The following is a 22,895-nucleotide window of genomic DNA, read 5'->3' as shown; positions in this document are numbered from 1 at the left end:
TACAGTAAGTGCAAAGATAAATATAGATAAAAGTAATACCTATGTATAAAATATGTATACTGACATACCAAATATTCCATAATTAATATGTTTGTAATTCTTTGGTGTTAATAATAATTTCTTTTTGCCATTCATTTCCTACAAGCATCCTGAATTATGAATATTACAATGTTTTGGAAACATGCTAATATTTCTGTAATATACTCAATTTGCACTTGTTCAGTAATTCTCCTGTTATCTGTGTAATATACAATGAAACACTCATGGTTCACATGAATTTAACAAGTTTATGAATTTTAAAACACAACTTAGTAGCATCTTAACATCTAAACCGGTGTAATCTTAGGAACCGAAGAGACAACATGGCTTGACTGGTTAACAACTATAAACTCACTGTTCACTTAATAATTTTAACTTTATTAGGCAGTGAAGGTGTTTAAAATAATACTCCTGTTCCTGTGGAACTATACATACACTATAACTGTAAATGTACGTTCTCAAAATTTGGCAATGTTTTTACCTTTGGCATACAAGTCTATGGTATAGAAAAAATCATTTCTTACAAAGTATTTTGACTAAAAATTGTTATGTACATTTACAGAGCCAGTCTTATTCAAACTGGTCTGAATGCAAAGTGATATTTATTAATAAAAATACTTTTTACTCTACAGTTACCATATTTAACCTCTAGTCTGTGTAATGACTATCAAATACTTTTTAAAAGGTAAGAGTTTATACTACATGTTATTTTCTTTGCCTAACATTAACTGTAGCTGAATCATCAAGGTACAGTGAAGTGAAATAAATACACAAATCACTGAAACAGAATGTCCAGAAATATCTAATTTAAATTTTTCTTCTAATTAGGATATAAAATTGTTAAATGCTTTAAGTACAAAGTTCACTTACTGTCATATTACAGAATTGAGACATCATAAAATGTCATCAACTTCAAAAAAGTTGGAAGTTTGTGGCTTTTTCTACTGGTTATAAACATGTACATCAATCAAAATAATATGGTTCTGAATACAGCTTTGAAATTTAAAGACAGACAAGCAGGGCCATCTGTTGTGGGTTCAGAAAATTTATTTATATTATCTCATTAAAAGGAAACATTTACTTTGTTCACTCTCTAATCTGGACTTTGAAAGTATATAAAGATTGTGTTTGAAATAAGATAGTGCAATTGTTGGAATCTCGGAATAAAACAAATTAAAATACCAGTAACACCACTCACATGTCATGTGACAACATAAGCAAAGAAAGTTTTGCTTATATCTTCTTTTGAAATTAAAACTTATGTAATATCCTTATATTAACTGTATTGACATGCAACAATAAATTTATTACAAAAAGTTTTCAAAGTAACTCCATAAAATGTTTCAACATGTGCATACAGTTAAAAGTGTCAATAAAACAAATGATCAAAAAAACTTCAAAAAACACAAATCTCTTCTTTTCCTGTGTGAAATTAAACATACCCAGTCAGAATCATAAATTATCACAGTATCAGCAGCAGTCAAATTGATCCCAAGTCCTCCTGCACGGGTACTAAGCAAGAAAATAAAGATGTCTGGGTCTTCATTGAAATTTTGTATTTGTTGTTGTCTATCATTGACAGGCATACTTCCATCCAGTCTTGAAAATTTAAATTTTCTTAAATTACAGTAATCTTGTAGAATGTCAAGCATGGTAGTCATTTGGGAAAAAAGTAATACCTAGAAGAAGAAGAAGGGTTATCATTAATTTTCTTTTAACCACACTATACACACACACTGATATTCTAACGGGGGAAAAAATCTAGACACTAAAAATAAGAAATAAACATTCTAAATCATCTCATTTAAAAAACACTTTTAATGTCAGTTACTACAAAACAAAATGGTAAAATATTATTATTCAAGGCCACTATAAAGTTGCTTCTTGCACATGCTTGCAGAGCTTAATGCTGGGTATGCCAACTTTGCTATTTGATATCATTTACAAGATCTTTCAGATTGCTTGCAGATATGCAGCTATACTGAGCAAACCAACTAGCATTGAAGAATTACACAAGTCAAACAGCAGCACTGACAGATAATCAACTCTGTCTAGACCAACTCTTGGAGTAGGTGGTCCAAATGACATATACCAAACACCCCACAATTGACCAATTCAATCTGATCTAAGTTAGCCTTCTGCTTTCCAAAGACTCATGGATGAAAATTCATATTTGAATGGTAAAACATTTAGCTTGAATATTCTGCATCTACAGAAAAAATTTATCATTTTGGTTGTCATTTTATTACAGGCACTAAATACCAAGGTGAGAAAACTTTTTTGTCTGAAGGTTTTAATAAATAGAAAAAGAAATCTGATACACATTTCTATAGTGTGTGCTTTCTTACAATCAAAATATTCTGAGAGTAGATATATATAACATTAATGAAGCTCACTAGCTGATTATGTATCATCAAAATATCCATATATAAGGTTGATAAGTACATGGTGCTGAAAATCAAAGAAGCTGTTGCCATACAAGACAGAAGGGCCACCAGCAGTTATTAATTAAAACAATGGCCATCAACTGCTATATACTGCATGGATACCACATAGACAAAGCATGTTATTTGTTGTGGTTTCATTGTAAAGTTAAACCTTTAATGGCTTTGATACCTATTTTAAAGTAGTGTCTTACTGTTTAATGAATTTTTATTATACAATACACTGTTGCCGATGAAGGCTATGGTAAGAGGACTGAAAGCTCACAAATAAAAGTATTTTAATGCAGAGAAAATTCCACAGAACTACTTAGCAGTGAGTTCAAAATACTTGCAAGTACTCTGAGACTTACAGATGTGCAAAATGCAGTAAGATAAAACTGATCAAAAACCACCTTTGAACCAATATGCCAGATAAGAGACTGAAGATTCAAACAGTAATTATCATGTACACAGAATGTGTTCTTTTCAATGATCCTGGAGATGATGTTTACAGGTTTAAAGTTGAAGAGGAAGATAACTCTAGTTGGTGTCTTGATAAGTTCACATTTTGACCATTATTCATCAATCCACTTTTAAAGAGACTTGTTTCCATCACTCTCCCAAAAAACTAGATAGGCTAAAATGGTTTAAAACCTTCTGATTCTTTCCAAGGTCTGCAAGTCCTTTAAGTCTTCAAAACATAATTCAACATTCTTTTTGAAACCAAATGTTGACTCAATGTAAGTTAAAGCACACATGTATAAAATCTCTTGACAACAGTTTTAACCCTAGCATTTGACACTAAATATGTTATACTATTTGATTACTACAATATAGCATAGTTAGAAAACAAATAATGGAGAAACTTCTAAGAATAACTATCAGCAGTAATACATAATGTTTAAAAGGAAAATATGAATAAATATTTTTAAATTTCCAGCAACAAATAAAAAGATTGCATGCACTATAATCATTGATTTTCCCAAGATATCTGAATTTATTGATTGGTAAATTACCTTGTGACCATGTTTCTTTAATTCCTTGAGAAGACTATCCATGAGAGATATTTTACCACACACTTTCACAAGTTCTTCATCTATTTTGAAGTTCTGGGTGAGTGGGTCAAGAGGATATTCCAAGAGGTATGGGTGATTACAAATTTTTCGTAGTTGCATCAGAATATTCTGCATCTTCAGGGATACCACTGATGTTTCCACAGATTTTCTTTAAAAATATAGTTATTTTTATTTTTCTTTAACTAACAAGGTATAAACTGAATTTTGCTCATTTTAATATCTTAAACATTGATCAACTGTAATTTCTTTAAATTATTATGAACAAAAATAATTACTCATATTTTATTAAAGTTAATTTCTGATGAAACAATCCACATTATTAATATAATAACAATTCTAAACATAAATTCACAAATCTGCAGCACTTTAAGTCATTAAAATAAAATCAGTAATTAGTCTTAAATAAAAATAAAATTTAAATTTCACATTTAAATATACTTATATTAATATAAGTATTAATATTTTTTCTATTAAGAAAAATAGTAAAAATAGTATTTAGCAATACTAAAAACAATTTTGTATTTTTGCATAAAGAACCAGTTTCTTTTAAGCAATTCATTTTATGAATAAACTGACATTCACAAAAATATTCAAAAAAACAAACCTATTGTTTAAATAGAATTACTCAAAAAAGTTGAATGCTAAGTAGAGTTTACTAAATTCTGTCTAACAAGGCACAATTAATATTATCAACTAATTCTAGTGAGCCTCCCTATTCCATGCTAATGTCTATGCAATGTCAGACAACAAGTTATGTGATAAGCAGATATTTATTTAGTACTACATATTTTGCAACCAAAAATGATTTACAACGTTTTTTACCAAACATATGGTCACTTCAGACACTGATGCAAATCCTACAATGATGTGAAAAGTTTAAAATACATGGAGTTCTGAGTTACTGAAATAATATGCTCTTCAAAAAAAGAAAAGCAAAAGGCAAAATATGAGACAAATTGTTAACAAGGTTATTCCGGGTAGTTCTGCATGACATGTGTGAAACTTTGCACATTCACTGCTGAACATTCAAAGTCTGCAAAGGTGAAGTCCACGCTCATTAGATGAAGTTTAATGTCACTCAACGTCAATAACGAGTATGCCCCACATGAGCATCAATAACTGCTTGGCATCTCCTGCCCATGGAAGTGATGAGATGACGAATCACATCCTGTGGAATGGCTGTCCACTCAGCCTGCAAAGCTGCTGCAAGCTGAGGTAGAGTCTGTGGTTGAGGTTGTCGCTGTCGCAGACGTTAGTCCAACTTGTCCCAAAGATGTTTGATGTGGTTTAAATCTGGTGATCTAGAGGGCCAGGGAAGAACATGACGGGCATTGTCATGTTGAGAAACATCGTTGACGTTCACCATGATGGGTTGCACATGGGGCCTAAGAATCTCGTCGATGTATCGTTGAGCCGTAAAAATCCCTCAAATGTGCAAAAGGTCTGTTCTGGCATTGTAGGCAATAGCAGCCCAAATCATGATGCTGCCACCACCAAATCTGTCAACATCCTGCACACAGTTTGCTGCAAAACGTTCACCTCGGCGACAGTAAGCATGGGTCCTTCCATCCTGCCTACGAAGCATAAAACGTGATTCATCGCTGAATCAAACATGCCTCCATCGTTGATGAGGCCATATCCAATGTGCGCGAGTCCACTGCAGCCGTGCTTGACGATATTGGTGAGTGAGAAATGACACCTCTGACTGGACGTTGAGGTCGGATTCCTGCATCTCGTAGACGGTTGCGTACCGTCTGATCGGAAATTTTACGCAGCCCTGGTATGGTTGAAGCAGTAGACGTCACAGTGGTGGTCCTATCCCGAAGGTCACGTAACCAGATGTTGTGATCTTGTGTGGGCGTGGTCACACGAAGTCTGCCAAATCGTGGACGGTCACGAGTTGATCCATGTTGTTGGTGACAATTCCATAGCCTTGTGATGGTGCTTGGGTGGACATTCACATTTCTGGCAACATCTGATTGAGATTCACCTGCTTCCAACGACCAATGGCGTTGTTGCGTTGTGCTTCAGTCAGTCTTGGCGTAACTGTATTGTGTGTCGGTGGCTTAACACTGAGCTATGGAAACCAAGAACCCGTCACTTTTATAGGGATTTTGGACATGTTGCACTTGCAGAACATGCAGATCTCTCAAACAATTTTATTGGACACGCATGCGTTTTGGCGAAAAATCCGATGTTTTCCTCCATTTTCAAAGTGCACAGCTTTTATTGTCATTTTGGTTTGACAATCAGTGCCTTAACACGTGTAACATAACATACTCTGAGCTTGTAATGTTATTACATATATTTTTCTTTAAAATAACAAAAATATCCCTTTTGCATTTCTTGTTTTGAAGAGTATATTTCCCATTCACATATGTTTCATCAATATGGTTTGGAAAGCAAGCTTTTGAATGCCAACCATGTTTCTAAAGCACCATGGTCATTTGAATTCAAATTCATTTAGCTTAAGGGTCAGTTCAGTCACTAAATATCTTCTTTCAAAAAACTGAGTATAGTGGAAATATATGCTACCATCCATCAAGAGAAAGTTGACATACTGTACCTACATAAATGGCAACTCTAATGGTTGTAAAAATGCATCACTGTATCATACATCACTCCTAGTCATCAAAGGCCAAAAATATGGATCCCAAGCTAGATCAGAATTTCACCACCACATGCATGTCTTTCCTCCAACTAACTGTGGTTATATCTAGTTCCATACACTTTCCAACTGCATCAATATCTCATATCAGACTGCAATGGGAAGCACAATTCATCTGTCAACAACGTATCTCCCAATTCATGTCCTTAACTCTACTAAGACGAACTGTTTAGTGACAATGGACTAGGGATTTTTTTTTTATTATTGAGGCTAACCTCATTAAGCTCACTTATACATACTTGCTATCTCACTATAGAATTATTAATTTAGTTAGATTCATTGGTTGCAAATAACATCACAGTCAAATAGCTATGTTGTCATCAATGATCTACCTTATCTAGATGTCTTTAAAAAAAAAACCTAAAACATGTATAATACACAAGTAACTAAAATATACAAACATAAAAATCTGTTTATCAAACTAATATAAGGCAAAAGAGATGATTGCAAAGTGCTACACAACACTCTCACAATAAACTTAGCCTCATCTCAATACCTTTCAAACCAGATGTACAAAATATTTGTTGCACTGAGAAAAATAACCTTCAAGGACAGCATCTGCTCCTTATCTTGGTAATAAGCATGCCATTTAACTTAAAACAGACACTTAGAAACCCAGCTTTTATTTTGTTAGTGGGCATGGCACAACTTGAACTCAGGAATGCCTTTTGTAATTTCCTTTCAAGGCCAGTTTAAGAACTTGTATCAGGTTACTAGTAAATGAACTGTATGCAGGAGTGTAGATTTTTTACACCCAATAGGGTAGGGGGTGTATGATTTTTGCAACCACTTATGTGGACTGTTCAATTTGCAAGTTGGTAATCTCTGATTACGTGAACCTGAAAGCTGTAAACATGCAGTCAGAGAGTAATCTTGTTGCCACAATACTTGCATGTATACTTAGGCCTACTGACTGATACTTATGAACTATTGCTTCGATCGAAAAGCTTAGAAGCACACCTATATTAAAGATGTACATTTCGGCTACTGAAAAAGCCTACATCTTGGCCTAATTATGTAATTCGACTGGTAAGAACACAAGAATCACAAAAACAAACACAATTTGTAGGCCTGTGATGCAATAAACAATTCAACAGACCAAACCGTAGGGGCAGATGGTTGTATCCACCATACCCCCCTCCCACCTAAAATGAAGGGGGGATGTATACCCCATCCCCCCAGAATCCATGCCCCTTACTGTATGTATATGTAGTTTATTGCCAGCAAGAAAGATATTCTTAACCACAGTAATATATAGTAAAGTTAAAATCTCAATTGCTAAAACTACTTGAGAGCAAATGTGAAAATATAATTACTGTTTTAGCAGTTTCTTTTTAAATAAATGAATAAAGTCTTAAATAATATAAAACTGAATTATAATGTACTAGACAATAATAATGTTACTAAAATACACTGACAGTAAACTAGTGTAATTAACTATAACTCAACATTTTGTGACATGTGCATAAAGGAATTTAAAAACAGTATTGGTGTTTATACAATTAAAGATTTTAAAAGCTGGAAATAAAAGAAAATAGATTCAACTTTTGTGTCCCACCTCACTGAAATTAAATGTCAATTTGACATGGTAAAAAACTGCAAAAGTAACTAAATAGCCTGAAAATTTTAGAAATATAGATAAATCTAAAAACAAATCATGAAAAAAATTCTAAGTGACCAAACCAACTTAAACTCCTCCCCAACTGTCTAAAAAGTAAACGTTAAGATTAATCCAGTTATTTGGTTAAACACAAACTTGTTTATAAGCCATTTCAGTCTCTACCTTATAATGTATTTACTCCAAAACAACAGTTGTAAACAAAAGTATTTGTGAAACACAAAATTGACATTTTTTCTCCAATTCTTAAGGTAAGATTAAAGTCTATTATACCATAGTTAGAAAGACAAAAAATTACGAATGTTACAGGATATTGTTTATTTTGCACGTTATTACTGTGTATTCTTAAGAGCATTATGTAAGCAAATAAACATGAACTCTATTATTTCAGACACCTCTGTACTGCACATTCTGCATGGTTTTACTTTGTTACATTAAAAATTTAATTAAGCAATCTTACTATGAATGAATCCCAATAGAATTAGTATTAAAATTTACACTATAGTTTTAATTCCTTTATTTCAGAAGAGAACTCACAAAAATATTCTTTTAGTTTTGCACAACTTCACAAATTTTTAACCTTATCACTTTATAACTTGAAAATGACTTTACTAACCTCCCATAAATAGAAGGAATATAGATTAATTACACTGTTTATGCATTTTCTTTTCACACTCCTTAATGGAGTAGAAAATAGAGAAATAAACTTCTTGGATCTCATTACAAATGTCATCCTCTTTCTACAAACAGAGATACAAGTTCCCTGTCAATTATACTTAGTTGAGACAGATGTTTGTAACCAATAGAAAGACCACATTTTAAAATACATCTCTCAACACTTAGTTCAAAAAAGTCAAGAATAATTCCATAGAGAACATGTGATTACAAATTACCTTTAGAACATATCATGAACCAGATATGAATACTCCATTCTGTTATGAAGTACATCAATTTTTAACAAACAAACAAAGAAACATACAATCCACTTTTTCCAATATAAATTATATAATAACATTAAAACAATAAATGACAACAATACAACAGAAAATATTACTAAAGAAATAACAGCAGTAGAATTTCAACAAGCAATAAAAATCATAAAGAACAAAACTCTAGAAGATGGCACACAAGCATCCCTCCTTAAAAAAGGCACTAGGAAATTGAACACTATGCAGCACTCTTTAACCAGTCACTTAAATCAGGATAGATCTCAAAGTTTCTTGGAAATAAGCAAATATTTTAATGTTACATAAAGAAAGAAAATCAGCAAATAAATGAAACAGTTGCTGCCCAATCTGCCTGATAAGTGCAACAGGTAAAATACTGGAAGAAACCATCCACATACCTTCAAAATTGGTTGGTTGATTGATTTAGTATTTTATGGCACATCTGGTAAAAAGTTAAAAGTAAATTTAGTAAAATTCATATGAGAAAATTAAGGTAAAACAAAATGAACTTAAAAAAACAACATAAATAGCATAAAACTAATGTTTACATCTAGTCCACAACGTTAAGAGAAAAACTAAAGTAATTCAAGTTGTAAAGGTCTTTCTGTAGCATAACTGTAATTATCATAATTCGCCAGGAAGATTAACAGGTAAGTACAAAAACCACTGTCAATCACCTGAAGTTGGCCTTTCCAGCCCTGGTTTTGAGTTATTTGATGTTATGGCCATTTTCAAAAAGGAAAGTAAGAAAAAGGTTTTAAAAGATATGTAGCAAAATTATAATAATAACTCATCAGGATGACTAATGGGTAGTTCAAACAGCAGCATTTGTCACCTGAAGTTGACATTTCCAGTCCTAGTTTCGAGTTACTTAATGTTTTGTCCAGTTTCTAATTCCAAATCGAACTAGATGAACTGTGATTTTTAAAAGCGAGCCAGATTAAAAAGGTGTAAAGTATAAATTAAAAAAACTTAAATGACATTAAAAAGATTTATGGCCTTTAAAAAACTAAAAATATTACCAAGGTGGACAGTGCCACCATCACTAATAACACTGTCTAACGTTATGAACAAACCTTGGGACAGAACATGCTTAAAATGGTGCCCTCGTTGTGAATCAAAACAATGACAAGAAAGTAATATGTGGCTTATTGTGATCTGAGTATTATACAAACTACACACACTGGTGCATCAGTTCCAGATAAAAGAAAACGATGAGTTAAAAAACTGTGGCCAAAGCGAAGTCTAGTCAGAACAACTTCCTCTTTCTGATCCTTACGGGAACAAGATGGCCAAAGTCCAATATAGGGTTTTATTTGGAAAAGCATGTTTATGCACTGCTCACTCCAAGTCAATTGCCAGCTGGCACAGAGCCTAGCCTTGAATACAGGACCATAGTCCATGTATGGAACAGGCACAGCAGTGATAGTGCCAGAGCAGATAGACTGAGCTGTAGTGTCGGCAAGCTCATTCCCACAAATTCCAAAATGGCCTGGTATCCAAAAAAACTGGATAGAAGTAAATGTTAAAGGGAAATGGGCCAGTTAGATTTGTGTATTGGCAAGAACAGGGTGTGAACTAAAGTGAAGCGATTCCAGGACCAGTAGAGAACTAAGCAAGTCAGTATAAAGAGTGCAATTTGGATACTGCTTAGCTTCAATGTGATCCAAGGCAAGAGAAATGGTGTACAGTTCACCAGTGAACACAGAAGCTGTAAAGGGTATTCTGCACACAACCACCAAACCACAACAACCCATGGCAGAGACCACACAGTCACCTGATTTTGAACCATCTGTATAAATAGGAATGAAAGGATGGTTTGAAAGATGTTCAGCAAATAGCAAACAATATTTCCAATCAGAAGTGTCTACTTTTCTCAGATGACTTAAAGATAGGTCACAATTGGGGACTGTAAGAAGCCATGGTGGAATGGGCTGACCAGTGGATACTGCAATGTTATTCAAGGACAGACCCAATTCATCCAACTGCACCTGAATACGAAGGCCAAAAGAAGTAATGGCAGACCGTCTGGTCTGAAAAAGCATGGCCCATCAAGGAAGTAAAACACAACCCCATGTGGGATGCTTTGGTAAGGAATGAAGTTTCAAAGGATATAGTAAAGACAGTTGCAAATGGCAGAGGTGCAAAGAAGGTTCATGAGACTATGTGTAAGCTCTGAACTGGGGAAGTGTGAAAAGCTCCAGTACACAGCCGAAGTCCTTGATGATGAATAGGGTCTAGGATCTTTAAGGCTGATGGTCTGGCAGATCCATAGACCAGTGATCCATAGTCGAGTTTCAATTGAATATGAGCATGATATATCTTTAGCACAGAATGTCAATCCACTCCCCAAGTGGTGGAAGAGAAGACACAGAGGATGTTCAGTGCTGTTGTGCATTTGACCCATAGCTGCTTGATGTGTGGTATAAAGGTCAGCTTAAGATTAAAGATAAGATGCAAGAACTTTGTCTCAGAAACTACAGGCAGCAAGAAAATTTCACTGATATAAAATTCTGGATCAGGATGAATACCCCATTGGTGGCAAAAGTGCATGCAAATGGTTTCAGAGAGAGAAAAGGTAAAGCCATTTGCATGGTCCACTTTAGTAAACAACTGAGAGCAGTCTGTACCTGCCACTCAATATACCTCATGTTCAATGACTGACATGAGATGTGAAAGTCGTTGACACAGAGCCCGTTTGCAACAGTGACAAAGAGTTGTTCAGTGATGGCATTAATTTTTATACTGAAAAGTGTGACACTCAGAACACAACCCTGTGGGACTCCAAGTTCCTGTAGAAAAGAACAGGAAATTGTCAAACCTACATGAATTTGGAATCTCCTGTCCATTAAAAACTTGTAAAAATGGGCAAATGGCCATGTAATTTGTAAATATGGAGAACTTGCAAAATGCCATACTTCCATGTCGTATCATAAACATTCTCAATGTCAAAGAATATTGATACAAGATGTTGCCATTTGAGAAAGGCTTCTCTGATTGACATTTCAAGTCAAATCAGGTGGTCCATGGTGGAGCACTGTTGTCGGAACCCACAATGGGTGGGCAAGAGGAGGTTGTTTGGTTCAAGGAACAAAACAAGACAAGCATTAACCCTCCTCTCTAATGTCTTACAGAGACAGCTCATCAAAGCAATTGGATGATAATTTGAAGGAATCTTGGGATCCTTCCCAGGCTTGGAGAAAATTAGGACAACAGCCTGGCACTAGGCATCATGAAAAACGTTCTCCTGCCAGATCCAGTTAAAAACAATCAGAAGAATGGCAAGAAAAGCCCGAAATAGATGGTGCAGCATCTCAAAGTATATATCAGGTCCAACCGATGTACTGCCAGATTGTAAAGGGACAATTATAGCCATAGAGACAATCAGCTTGACCGAAAGAGGTGACTGCTCTGCCTGAGTCTTGATGGCTAAGAAGGTGGAAGAAGATGCAGAAGTGTTAGATACCCAGCAAAAGCTTTCACCTAAAGTATCAGCTACTTCCTGGCCTTCAGAGAGCAAGATTGAGAGAAGGACAGAGTTATATTGCCCACTAACCTTTCGTACCTTGTCCCATATTTCTTTGGAACTGGTGGTAGAAGATATGTTGGTTGTAAACTTAATCCAATATTCCTCCTGGCTTTGATGTCTTACCCATTGAGCACGTGCAAGGACCCGCTGGAAAGCTATGCTGTTCGAGAGTGTGGGATATCTACAGAAAGTATCCCAGGCTTGATTTTGAGCCTTCTGTGCCATGTAGCAGACAGGATTCCACCATGGACGAGGATATCGTGGAAAACGTGTCGAGATTTTAGGAATACATTGAGCAGCTGCTTGAATAATACAGTCAGTTGCTGCTGCCACCACATTGATGGCTTACAGACGATGGCAGGATCAAGTTCTGCAAGAGCAGTCAAAGAGGACCAGTTTGCACAATCCAGCTTCCACCGAGGCACACGGGTTGGGTGGCATCGACCCGGCCAGTCTCTTTCAAGATTATAGGAAAATTATCACTGCCTCGTGGATTATTGTCCATGAAAAATGGGAAAATAATGAAGGGGAGCAAACTGAGAGATCAATAGCAGTAAAGGACTGACCAGGTGCATGGAAATAAGTAGAAGAACCAGTACTGAAAAGAAACAGGTTGTATTCAGAGAGCATATGCTCTACAGAGCAACCCCTTCCTATCAATAATAGCACTTCCCCAGAGGGGATGATGTCCATTAAAGTCCCCCAGGAGAAAAAAGGGAGATGGCAACTGTTCAATGAAAGCATCAAGGTCTAATTGATCATATGTCTCTCCAGGTGACAGATAGAGAGAACAAACAGTGATGGTATGACCCAAGGAAACACGGATGGCTACAGCCTCCAAAGGTGTGTAAAGTGGCAAAGACAGGGTGGGCACATGCTGATCAACCAACATTGCTACTCCTCCATGCACTCGTCCATCCCACAGCCTGCCATTTCTGTATAAAGAAAACCTCCAAAAGATGACTGTATCAGCAGGTTTCAGAAATGTTTCCTAGAAGGAAAGACAAACAGGATGGTAGGAAGCATTCAGTGTTTTGATGTCATCCACATTAAAATGTAAACCTCGACAGTTCCATTGTATCAGGGTGGCCATTTTTATTTACATGTAGGCAAATTGGGTGGAAAACCCTTCTGTTTTCGACCACGTTTTTTTTCTTTACTGTCCTTATTCAAGAAAGGTCTATCGACCTCCATGGATCCTGCCCTGTGTTGACTGGATAGGTCTTTGCTGTTGGAAGGAGATTCCAGAGACTGAGGACATGAACGAATGATTGTTTTGTGTCTTAGGGTGAGGGAAAAAGATGTATCCGAGGAAGTGCCTGTACCTGGAACCAGAGGATGTGGACCCTGGGGTTTGGTGGAATGTATATGAGGGACAGAGATAGGTGTAGAAGTCGATTCATCAACTTTTTTAACCATGGAGGTCAAAAGACTTTTCAGTTGTTTGGAGAACGATTCTTTAGGAAGCACAGAGAGATCTGCCTGTACTCCCACTGTAGTTGTGGAACGAAGTGCAGCAGCATATATCTGAGATGAGATGGTGTAAAGCAATTAAGCTTCAGAATAGGTAATGTTATGAATTGTTTTCAAATGCTACACCTCTTTTTCTTCTAACCATTTAGGGCAAGAATGAGAGTACGATGGGCGAGAGTCATTGCAATTGATGTAATAAGGTTTCTGTTTCACACTCATAAGCATCATGGTCCTTACCACTGCAACAAGCACACGTCAAGGAACCACAACCTAATGTCTTCAATTGACCGAACCATTGGCACTGGAAAAAGGGAGACATTTGCCTTAAAGTGGTATGTTAGGGTTGGACCCTTCAACCTCCAGGATCCTCTCCTCCCCTTCACAGGTTGCCATGCATGGCAAACATGTGAGTGGATGTTTAGATCCCAGAGAAGGTAAACTGAAAGAACAATACCTTCGTTGGGAGGTTCCCTTACCACGTACAGGAATCCACTCAGAGGGGTCTTCAAAATTAACTGAGGTAATCAGACTGATAAGCACAAAAAGTAAAAATAACAGAATAAATAATCAGTAATAGACTATTCATATAACTTCAAAATAACCTGAGATACAAAATGGATTGAGAAGGTCTAGACACATGACTGACCTTCTAGTTAGACTCACAGAATCTGTACTAGAAAGCTTTAACAAAGAACAATACACTGTCATATATTTTCTCTATAACAAAATAGCATTAAACACTATATGGCATAATGATCTGAGTTTCTGTATGTCAGAAATGGAACTACCGCACGATATTATACGTTGGCTATCCAACTTTCTGGAAAATAGGAAATGTAAAAGGTACCTTCTTGGAATCTTTTATTCCTCAGGCAGATATCCCTCAGAGAGTAACAGTTAGCCCCATTGATTATATACTTTTGCAACATGGCCCTATATTATCCAAATCATGGGTATTCATTTCAGTTCACAGATGTAGCTGTTTAGAAAAGTGTTTCAACCCCATCTACTGCAGCTGTCAATATCCAATAACAGAATACTGTTAAAAATATAAAATTACAATAAAGGTACATCAGATACAGCTAGTCATTTCTGCAAAATTACCCAAACTTAAAAAAGACCCACCAGAACATTATACGAATGGAATACTTCTCCAAACAGAAAAACATCAACTAAATTGATATGAACTGAACACAAACGTTATAAGAACCAAATTTTGACAGTGTATAAGCTATACAAGAGCATAACAGGTAAAAATAGAGGAGCAACAGTTGAAAACATAAATATATATGACCAGTAACAGAATATGCATAACCAGCCTGGATAAATATGTAACAGAAATTATAACTAAGTCGCAAACACAACAGATCCACTACTTACAACAGTGTACAGAGTCTGGATCAACTTGCTAAGCATTTATGCACAAATCTGTAAATATAAAAACACTAGCTGATAGATTCCTACACAGTTCACTAAAATGTTCCATAAAAATTAGCAAAAGAATGATCACTATGTGAATTCAACTATTTCTGCATACATGATAAAAATAGTCTTAAGTACATATCCCCTATTAACATTTATATTGGAAATAAAAATCAAGCCACCTAAACCAAGACACTGATGTCAATAATTTTAATTTACTTTAAAAGCATTAAAAATGTAAATGCTCTTGCCAAAATTAAAATTATTGAAAAGTATAATTAGAACTGTTCATACAGTGTGGACTTTAATGTAGTTCAATAAAGTAAATTTAAAGGGTCAGAGCAAAAGCACTGACTAGTTAAACTCTGGCCTTGTTGTAGTAATTAAATAAATATTAATTAAGTGCAGGAGGAAGGAGGTTTTGTTTTTGTTTTTTGTGAGCCAGACCCTCCCAGGTCTACAATACCTAAATACCAGTACTTGGAACAACAGAACTTGTAAAATGCAGTATTGCTGTTTTTGCTCTCACTACAGCTTCAGTGTTGTTTCTCACCTATAAATATGTTAGTCAGATAGACAATGAAATTTCATTTAGGTTTCAGTTTTATATCTTAGTTACTTATGCACTAGTTATGACTTAAAATACAATTTAGAAAGGTTAAATTATTTTAAAAATCTAAACCAAACTGCCTAAGTTTATCAATCCTAGGGTAATATGGAAATGTCCCAACTGTTCTGACAAAAACTAAAGTGTCACTGCCAAGGAAACCCAAAGAGCATCTATTGACACGTATCACAATAAGCAGAATATTTCTCGTTTTTCATGTACATTATTTATTATTATGAAAGTATATAAAATGTAATAATTAGAATCTTATTAGGTTAAACGATCATATTAAATAAAACACCTTAAAAGTTATTGATGGTAACTCTGATGATCACACTAACTGAGTCTGTTAAGAAAGGGTCAACCAGAAATACCGTAGGCAAAATACGATTCAATTATATAGTGCAAATTTAACAGTGCCATTATCCTGATAGAAATCAGTTCACAGATGTCTTTTTCAGCCAAAGCATGTTAAAATTTATTGAAAAAATTAAACTACTTCAGCAATCAAAATAAAAAGTATAACAAATTTTAAGAGCATCAAACAAGTTAAAACTGAAAGTATGCAAAAATCAAATATTTAAGATGAAAGGAAATATTTTACCATTTTAGAACCTAAAAAACAAAAACAAAAGTTATGAATTTTTACATAAATTACATAAAACTTGGTACAAATTCTCTAAAGTGTCTAATTTCTGAGTATTTTCAGAACAAAAAATAAAAAAAGAGGATACTCTACTTATCCAGAAAAAAGTAATTCAGTAATTTTATCAAAAATTAGAAAAATATTCAATAAGCAAATGAAAAAAACAAGAAAAAAGGAATAACTTACTGAATAGGAACAGTAGAGCTAGTATTAGAAGAATCATCATTAGTATCTTCATATTCGCCATGTAGCATCTTTTCAAAGTCACTGTCCCTCATATCACCATACTTTATTTTCTGTTTGCAATTCCTTTTAGGTCGACCTTTGTCATCAAACTTGATATCTTCCTCTTCCTTTTTTACAAATAGTTCATAACAGAGTTTGATTAGTTTCTAAGTAGCTTTAGTGAAATTTACACAAGATCTAATTATAGCAATAAAGAACTTCAATAGCAATCTTAATGTTTAGAATTCAAACAATCTGCAAAAAGGAAAGAGAAAGTATATGAATTAACCCTTTCTTCCCAGATATCCTTTACTAAGCATGACAAAGTTTTAATGTCTTACACTAAGAAACTTTAATAAACTACTTTTTGTTTATATTATAACAATTTGAATAGCATAAACTCTTAGCTAATAATCCATATCTTAATAGTATGCAGTTCCTAATTCTAAAAAAAAATACTTTAAAAATGTCTTAAATTTCCCCCAGCAAGGCACGTAACATTTTCTCTATGCATCTTGTCTTCTCCATTTTATACACCACCCATTACCAAAGTAAGTGTTAATTATCTACTAAAAAATCATCACTGCTTAGACAAACTATAATTGTTTTATAGCCTTTAATTTTGTTTGGTTAGAGATACTAACCCATCATGCCAAACCCACCTGTCACATCCTCTGTTGATAGTTGATAGTTCTTTCTCTCTCACACATTTAATAAACTAGAACATATAACTAATAGAAGGTCAAGGTTTTCATCTATCATATAATATATTGCATAGCATTGTGTTCTGAACAAATAACAGACAAATTCACTCAGAGTACAAACATTTCAGCAATTTAATGATTAACTTAGATTAATTTGTAACAGCTCTTGTTATATAATTAGAAAGACTAAAAATTGAGTTTTAGGAAAGTGTCTACTTTTTGCATGTTAGTCTGTTCTTTGGTGCATTATTTAATAATATAAAATTTATATAGTGAATTACTCCTATTAGTATTAAAAAGTAGGGTTAAATGTTCTCAACGATCAATAGCAAGAAAAAAAGAAAATTGGGTAAGTACTTTAAATTCTTGTTTCTCATATTTTTATCCACTATTATAAAAGTAACTCAAATGTAAAGATAGGGATCTTTATAGGTTAGCCAAGATTAGATTAAGTAAAATAAATAATAACAACATAATGAAAATGTCTCACTATGCATACACAGGAGCTGCATGTTTCCCAAGTGATTTATAACTTGTAATAGTGAGGATAGTAGTAAGACACAGTTCAAAGAGCAATAAAATTTAATTATAAATAGATGTATGCTGTTATAAGAATAAAGCTACTTAAGATAAATAAATGCAGCTTCCTGTTATAATTTAATGTCATTCTGAAAAAAGGGTAATTCAGATTTATTTTGATTTTCTTGGTAGTTACAAGGTTGGACAAATTTACCAACCCAATTTTGAGTTATGATTAATAAAAAATGGATAGAATATAAATCTTTACTCAAAAAAACTTTTGAAATGCATTTCAAATGTTTTAGAGATTACACAAAAGAAGTTTGAGACTTTTTAAATGAGGAAAAATATTTTTAATTTTGACATAAAAATTACTTTTAACACAAACTATCCAAAACAAATACTCAATGTTTTAACCCTTTCACGACAGACTCAGTATAATATACATTTACACACAAAGTATTTACACAAGTTTGTTGCAGTACGTGCATCTTCAGAAAATATGGTAATCTTTTGGTAAAGATTGAAATTTTTTTACACAAAATTACAGATTTTTTAACAAAGTATTTTTATTAAATACTTGTTTTGAAAAATAAATATGAAATCTATTTCACTAACAGTCCAACTACAAAGAGATTTCCATGTTATGATTAAAAAAAGCAATCCTTTATCCCAAAAACCTCAAATATTTGTGTAATCTCTAAAATCTAAATATATTTCAAATGTTTATTTTCAGTAAGATTTTACATTTTGTCTGTTATTTACTCTCCCATAACTATGAGGAGATCTGTCAGTTTGATCAACCTCATAACAATCATAAATAAAATTAGGAAATAAATATAAATTATGTTTTTCCATTCTAGAATGACTACAGATTATAACACAAAATTACATAGGTTCAGGCTAAATAGCTTAAGCCTCATAATGCTATATAGTTACTATTTTTATATTGACCTCCCAGTTGTGTCTGGCTAACATTACAGAACTTGCACTGATGTGACACACATGAACTCCTGTAACCATATCCTATAACATAAAACTAACCTTCAGTCTTTACAAAGTGACCCTGTCTTAGTTGTGTTTTAGTAGACTAGCATTTTGTAATATAGTCACATATATATATTGAAAGATAATTACTACTTAGAAATTATAGGTTATTGTTCTTTTCTTAAAATATAGAACAGTTATTAAAGAAGTAAAGCAAACAATTATTTCTTCTAGCTAAAAACACTGACTCAGTTGCTGCTTAATGCTGATTGCTAAGCCTTTTAAAATGTCACATGGAGGTTATGAAACAAAATATTTTTGTAAGTATATATATATATATACATACAGTTGAATAACCAAAAACCATTAATAACTGTATCAATACAACAGAATTTCACTATAATTCATCAAGCTAGTAACAAAGTTGAATTTAGGTCAAAAAAAAAAAATTCAAGCAGTCCAAAGACACAACCTACCTCACCAAAATCTTGGTTTGAAAGAATGAAAAAGCTTTTAATTGTTGAGTGGTTATTTACGTCACATATGCAAGCAAGTGTAAATAAGGGACCATTTCCAAAAATGAAGACAAGAACTGTTTGAATCAGTATATAATCCATATCCTAACATAATGACAAGATATGAAGTTTTTATTTTACATTCTAGATTGTCAATATTGTTGAGTTTCTAATTCATACAAAACTATGGACTCAGTATTTCAACATCAAAATATATAATTTTAACTAGTGCTGCATTCAGTAGACCACATGACTCATAGCAATTGATATTTAGGTGTGTTCTTTTAATATTTCCTTTAAATTAAGAAATTAACTAACATATAACACTAAAATTTCAATTTTAATAATCTACAAGTTAATACCAAATTTATTGGTATAAATTCATAAAATAATGGTTCAATAAAATTTTGAATATAAATCAAGAAACGTGAAGACATGACCTTTGACCCGTCACAATAGGGTCAATGGACAAACATTTATATTAGTTTATTAAACATACTACATTTAAAAGTTATTTTGTATGTGAAAAACTTATGATGTTAACTGAAAGACTGACAAATTTTGTGAAGAAACATACATATACAGACTATATTAAAAGTTAGAAGTATTAAATCTATAAAGACTAAACACATACAAACAGGTCATGTGGTCAGTCAACTTAGTTTGATTTACAATTTTGTGCAAAACTGCAGGAAGGCTCCCAGCAGTGGCTGTCCCTAATTTAGCAGTGTAAGACAGCTAGTCATCACCACCCACTGTCAACTCTTGGGCTACTCTTTTACCAACAAATAGTGGGATTGACTGTCATATTATAATACCCTATGGCTGAAAGGGCGAGCATGTTTGGTGTGACAGAGATTCGAAGCCACAGCCATTGGATTATGAGTTGGGTGCCTTAACCACCTGGCCATGCAGGGCCCAGTCAACTTGACTGAACACTGTGTCAATAAAGATAAATTATATAACTAATGAGACAAACATAACTACAGGAGTAGAACTTCAGTTAGCTATATATTCTTGTGCATCCTGCTTTTCAAGCATAAACAAGGGAAGGTGGGGAGAAAGCTGTTATGACTGGAATTTAACACATTTTCCCCTACAACTATTAGGCTTACATCCCTAAGCATTATTCCTTAAACAAAAATCACACTCATGTTTCATGCTGCATGTTTAGATTACAATAAAAGGTCGGAAAAGTAGATATGTAGAATTTACCAACATTCATATGAAAATCACTCATTACTTACTTGTTGTTTTGCAAGTACACCTTGGATTGTCTTATTTACAGTACTCTCATAGAATTTTTTCTGAAGTGCAGAAAGAGGTGCATACACTATTAGTTCTTTCTTAGGTGGAAGCATAAGATCAACATCAGCCTTTGTTCTTCGCAGCAGAAATGGACTAAGGATCTAATAAAGGTGAAAGAGAATGTACTTATTTACAATGTTTAAAATTAACTACTATAGTAAACAGACAACTGACCCCACTCAGGTCTTGAAAATGAGGCTGGCTAACTTTAAATGTTTAAAAAATCAAAGAATTCATTGACATCATAAGCTACTGAAAACAACAAATGTTTTTATTTTGTTTTATAAGCTGATCGTTTGGATTTTTTATTCATTCATTAATTTTATTTATTTATTATAAGAACATTAAAATTTAGACATGGTGTTAACATATAAAAATGTTAGAGTTTGTTTTATACACAATTTTCATTATTTTTGCCTTATTTTTAATCATTTAATTTATTACAATGTTTTGGTCTGAGTCTCCAACCATCAGGTCTCTACTACAACACAATATGGTAAACCAGATAATGAAGGTTAAATTTAACAACAAAAAAGACAAAATGTGGGGAAACAGTGTGCAAAAACATTACACTTCCATTTTATTCATACAATTCAATAACTAATAGTAAACAGCCTTGCTTGTTGTATTTTATGTATTTTGATATGAATAAAACACAAATTTCTGTTATGTTTTTCTCCTTAGTAAAAATCCAGTTTACATTCACTGAATTTTTTCTCACTTAAACACCTGTATTCACATATGTACAGCTTACTAATCTAAATCTAATTGATTATGTAGTTCTTACACAATTTATTAATGTATTCAAGTTTGTATTTACTGTGCCTTCCAAACTGTTCATAGAGAAATAATTATGATTTATGTTTCATTTTTCCTCCAAAGAAATTAAAATAAGCTTTCATACAGCATTTCCATAAATACAGGTATTGCTTGCCTAAATCATAGAAGTTTCACATCCTAGTAATGAAATGGAATTATCCTTACATGATTAAATGTTATACAGCTGAATATGGAATTGATGCACATGAGAATCTGGTAATACAAACTTTAAGCTAGGTTCCTACCTGATGCATGGTAGCAATTATCTGTTTCTCCTGTTCTTGAGCAACAATTTCTTCATCAACTCCTTCTTTCATAAGATAACTGATGTCAAACCAAGACTCAAAACTATTTGATGAAAATAAAACAATTTTGCAACTTTCTACATCTATGTTGTATTTATATATATTTTTTTCATTGTACACTCATTTAGAATTTTCATTGCAAGATAACCACAACTTATTCCTGCTTTTCACTACAGACGTCAATCACTTTCATACCAGTACGTGCTACAAAATTTACATTATAGTAAAGAAGTTCCAGTAATCAACTCGGTAACGTGCAAGTTAAATTTATTAAATCAAAGCCTAATATACAATACTAACTGATACTCCAGTTTAATAACAACATAAGTTTGTTGGATCACACCAGAGGACTAAGTATTATACAATCCCAATCCCAAATATTCATCTATACATATGCTTTTTTTCAAATTTTGCAGAAATTTACATCAAGAATTTCTTTACTTGTTAACAAATGGCATATATTTTCTTTACAAATTTACTTATGTAATTTTTTATGTACTGATGTTATTTTTTTTTGTCCTGCTTGTAAATTGTCTGGAAAATTTTTAAAAATTAACTTTACTTTTGACATTTTATGTGCATTAAAACAGTGACCATAAAGTTTTGATTGCAGTAACACTTATGGAATGAAAACACTATGTGCCACTGTGTTTGTATGTGTGTAGCAAATGATGCGATTAAAGAAAGAGCCATCAAAAAAATGTGCACTATACAAACTGGTTACTTACATTTGGAGGTCATCAAAAATCTCAGGAAGAAGAAAATTCAACAAAGACCATAGTTCAGATAGGTTATTTTGTAGAGGTGTTCCCGTAAGCAAAAGCCTATTAACAGATCTATATTTTTTAAGCTCCCTAGAAAAAAAAAAGTACCTAATTGACATAATGCAAGCAAGTGTTACAATATATTTATTATTCACTACAGCAAATTTAATAATACTGCTGAGTAACCCCCTAGACAAACAATCCTATAAAATTGCGTTCTAACAGAATTAAAATATTCCTGAATAATATATGTGATAAGAGAACTAAATTTCAAACATTTCACACAAGTGACTGAATGTAT

The 22,895-nt window shown here is 33.3% G+C and overlaps 1 protein-coding gene across 5 annotated transcripts in view; it reads right to left on the bottom strand.

Annotated features, from left to right (window-relative positions):
* Positions 1–22,895, bottom strand: part of LOC143255262 (lymphocyte-specific helicase-like) — a 56,805-nt gene that overhangs the window by 4,575 nt on the left and 29,335 nt on the right. For all 5 annotated transcript variants that reach the window (XM_076510669.1, XM_076510667.1, XM_076510665.1 and 2 more), the window contains exons 10-15: positions 22,559–22,684; positions 21,771–21,873; positions 20,646–20,807; positions 16,635–16,801; positions 3,479–3,686; positions 1,482–1,718 (exon numbers count right to left, since the gene is read on the bottom strand). In XM_076510669.1, coding sequence (XP_076366784.1) covers positions 1,482–1,718; positions 3,479–3,686; positions 16,635–16,801; positions 20,646–20,807; positions 21,771–21,873; positions 22,559–22,684 — 1,003 coding nt within the window. The remainder of the gene's footprint in view (positions 1–1,481; positions 1,719–3,478; positions 3,687–16,634; positions 16,802–20,645; positions 20,808–21,770; positions 21,874–22,558; positions 22,685–22,895) is intronic.

This window comes from Tachypleus tridentatus, chromosome 7 (genome assembly GCF_004210375.1).
Source record: "Tachypleus tridentatus isolate NWPU-2018 chromosome 7, ASM421037v1, whole genome shotgun sequence".
Classification (NCBI taxonomy): domain Eukaryota; kingdom Metazoa; phylum Arthropoda; class Merostomata; order Xiphosura; family Limulidae; genus Tachypleus; species Tachypleus tridentatus.
The sequence above is the reverse complement of the archived record's forward strand: the minus strand, read 5'-3'. Positions and strand labels throughout refer to the sequence as shown.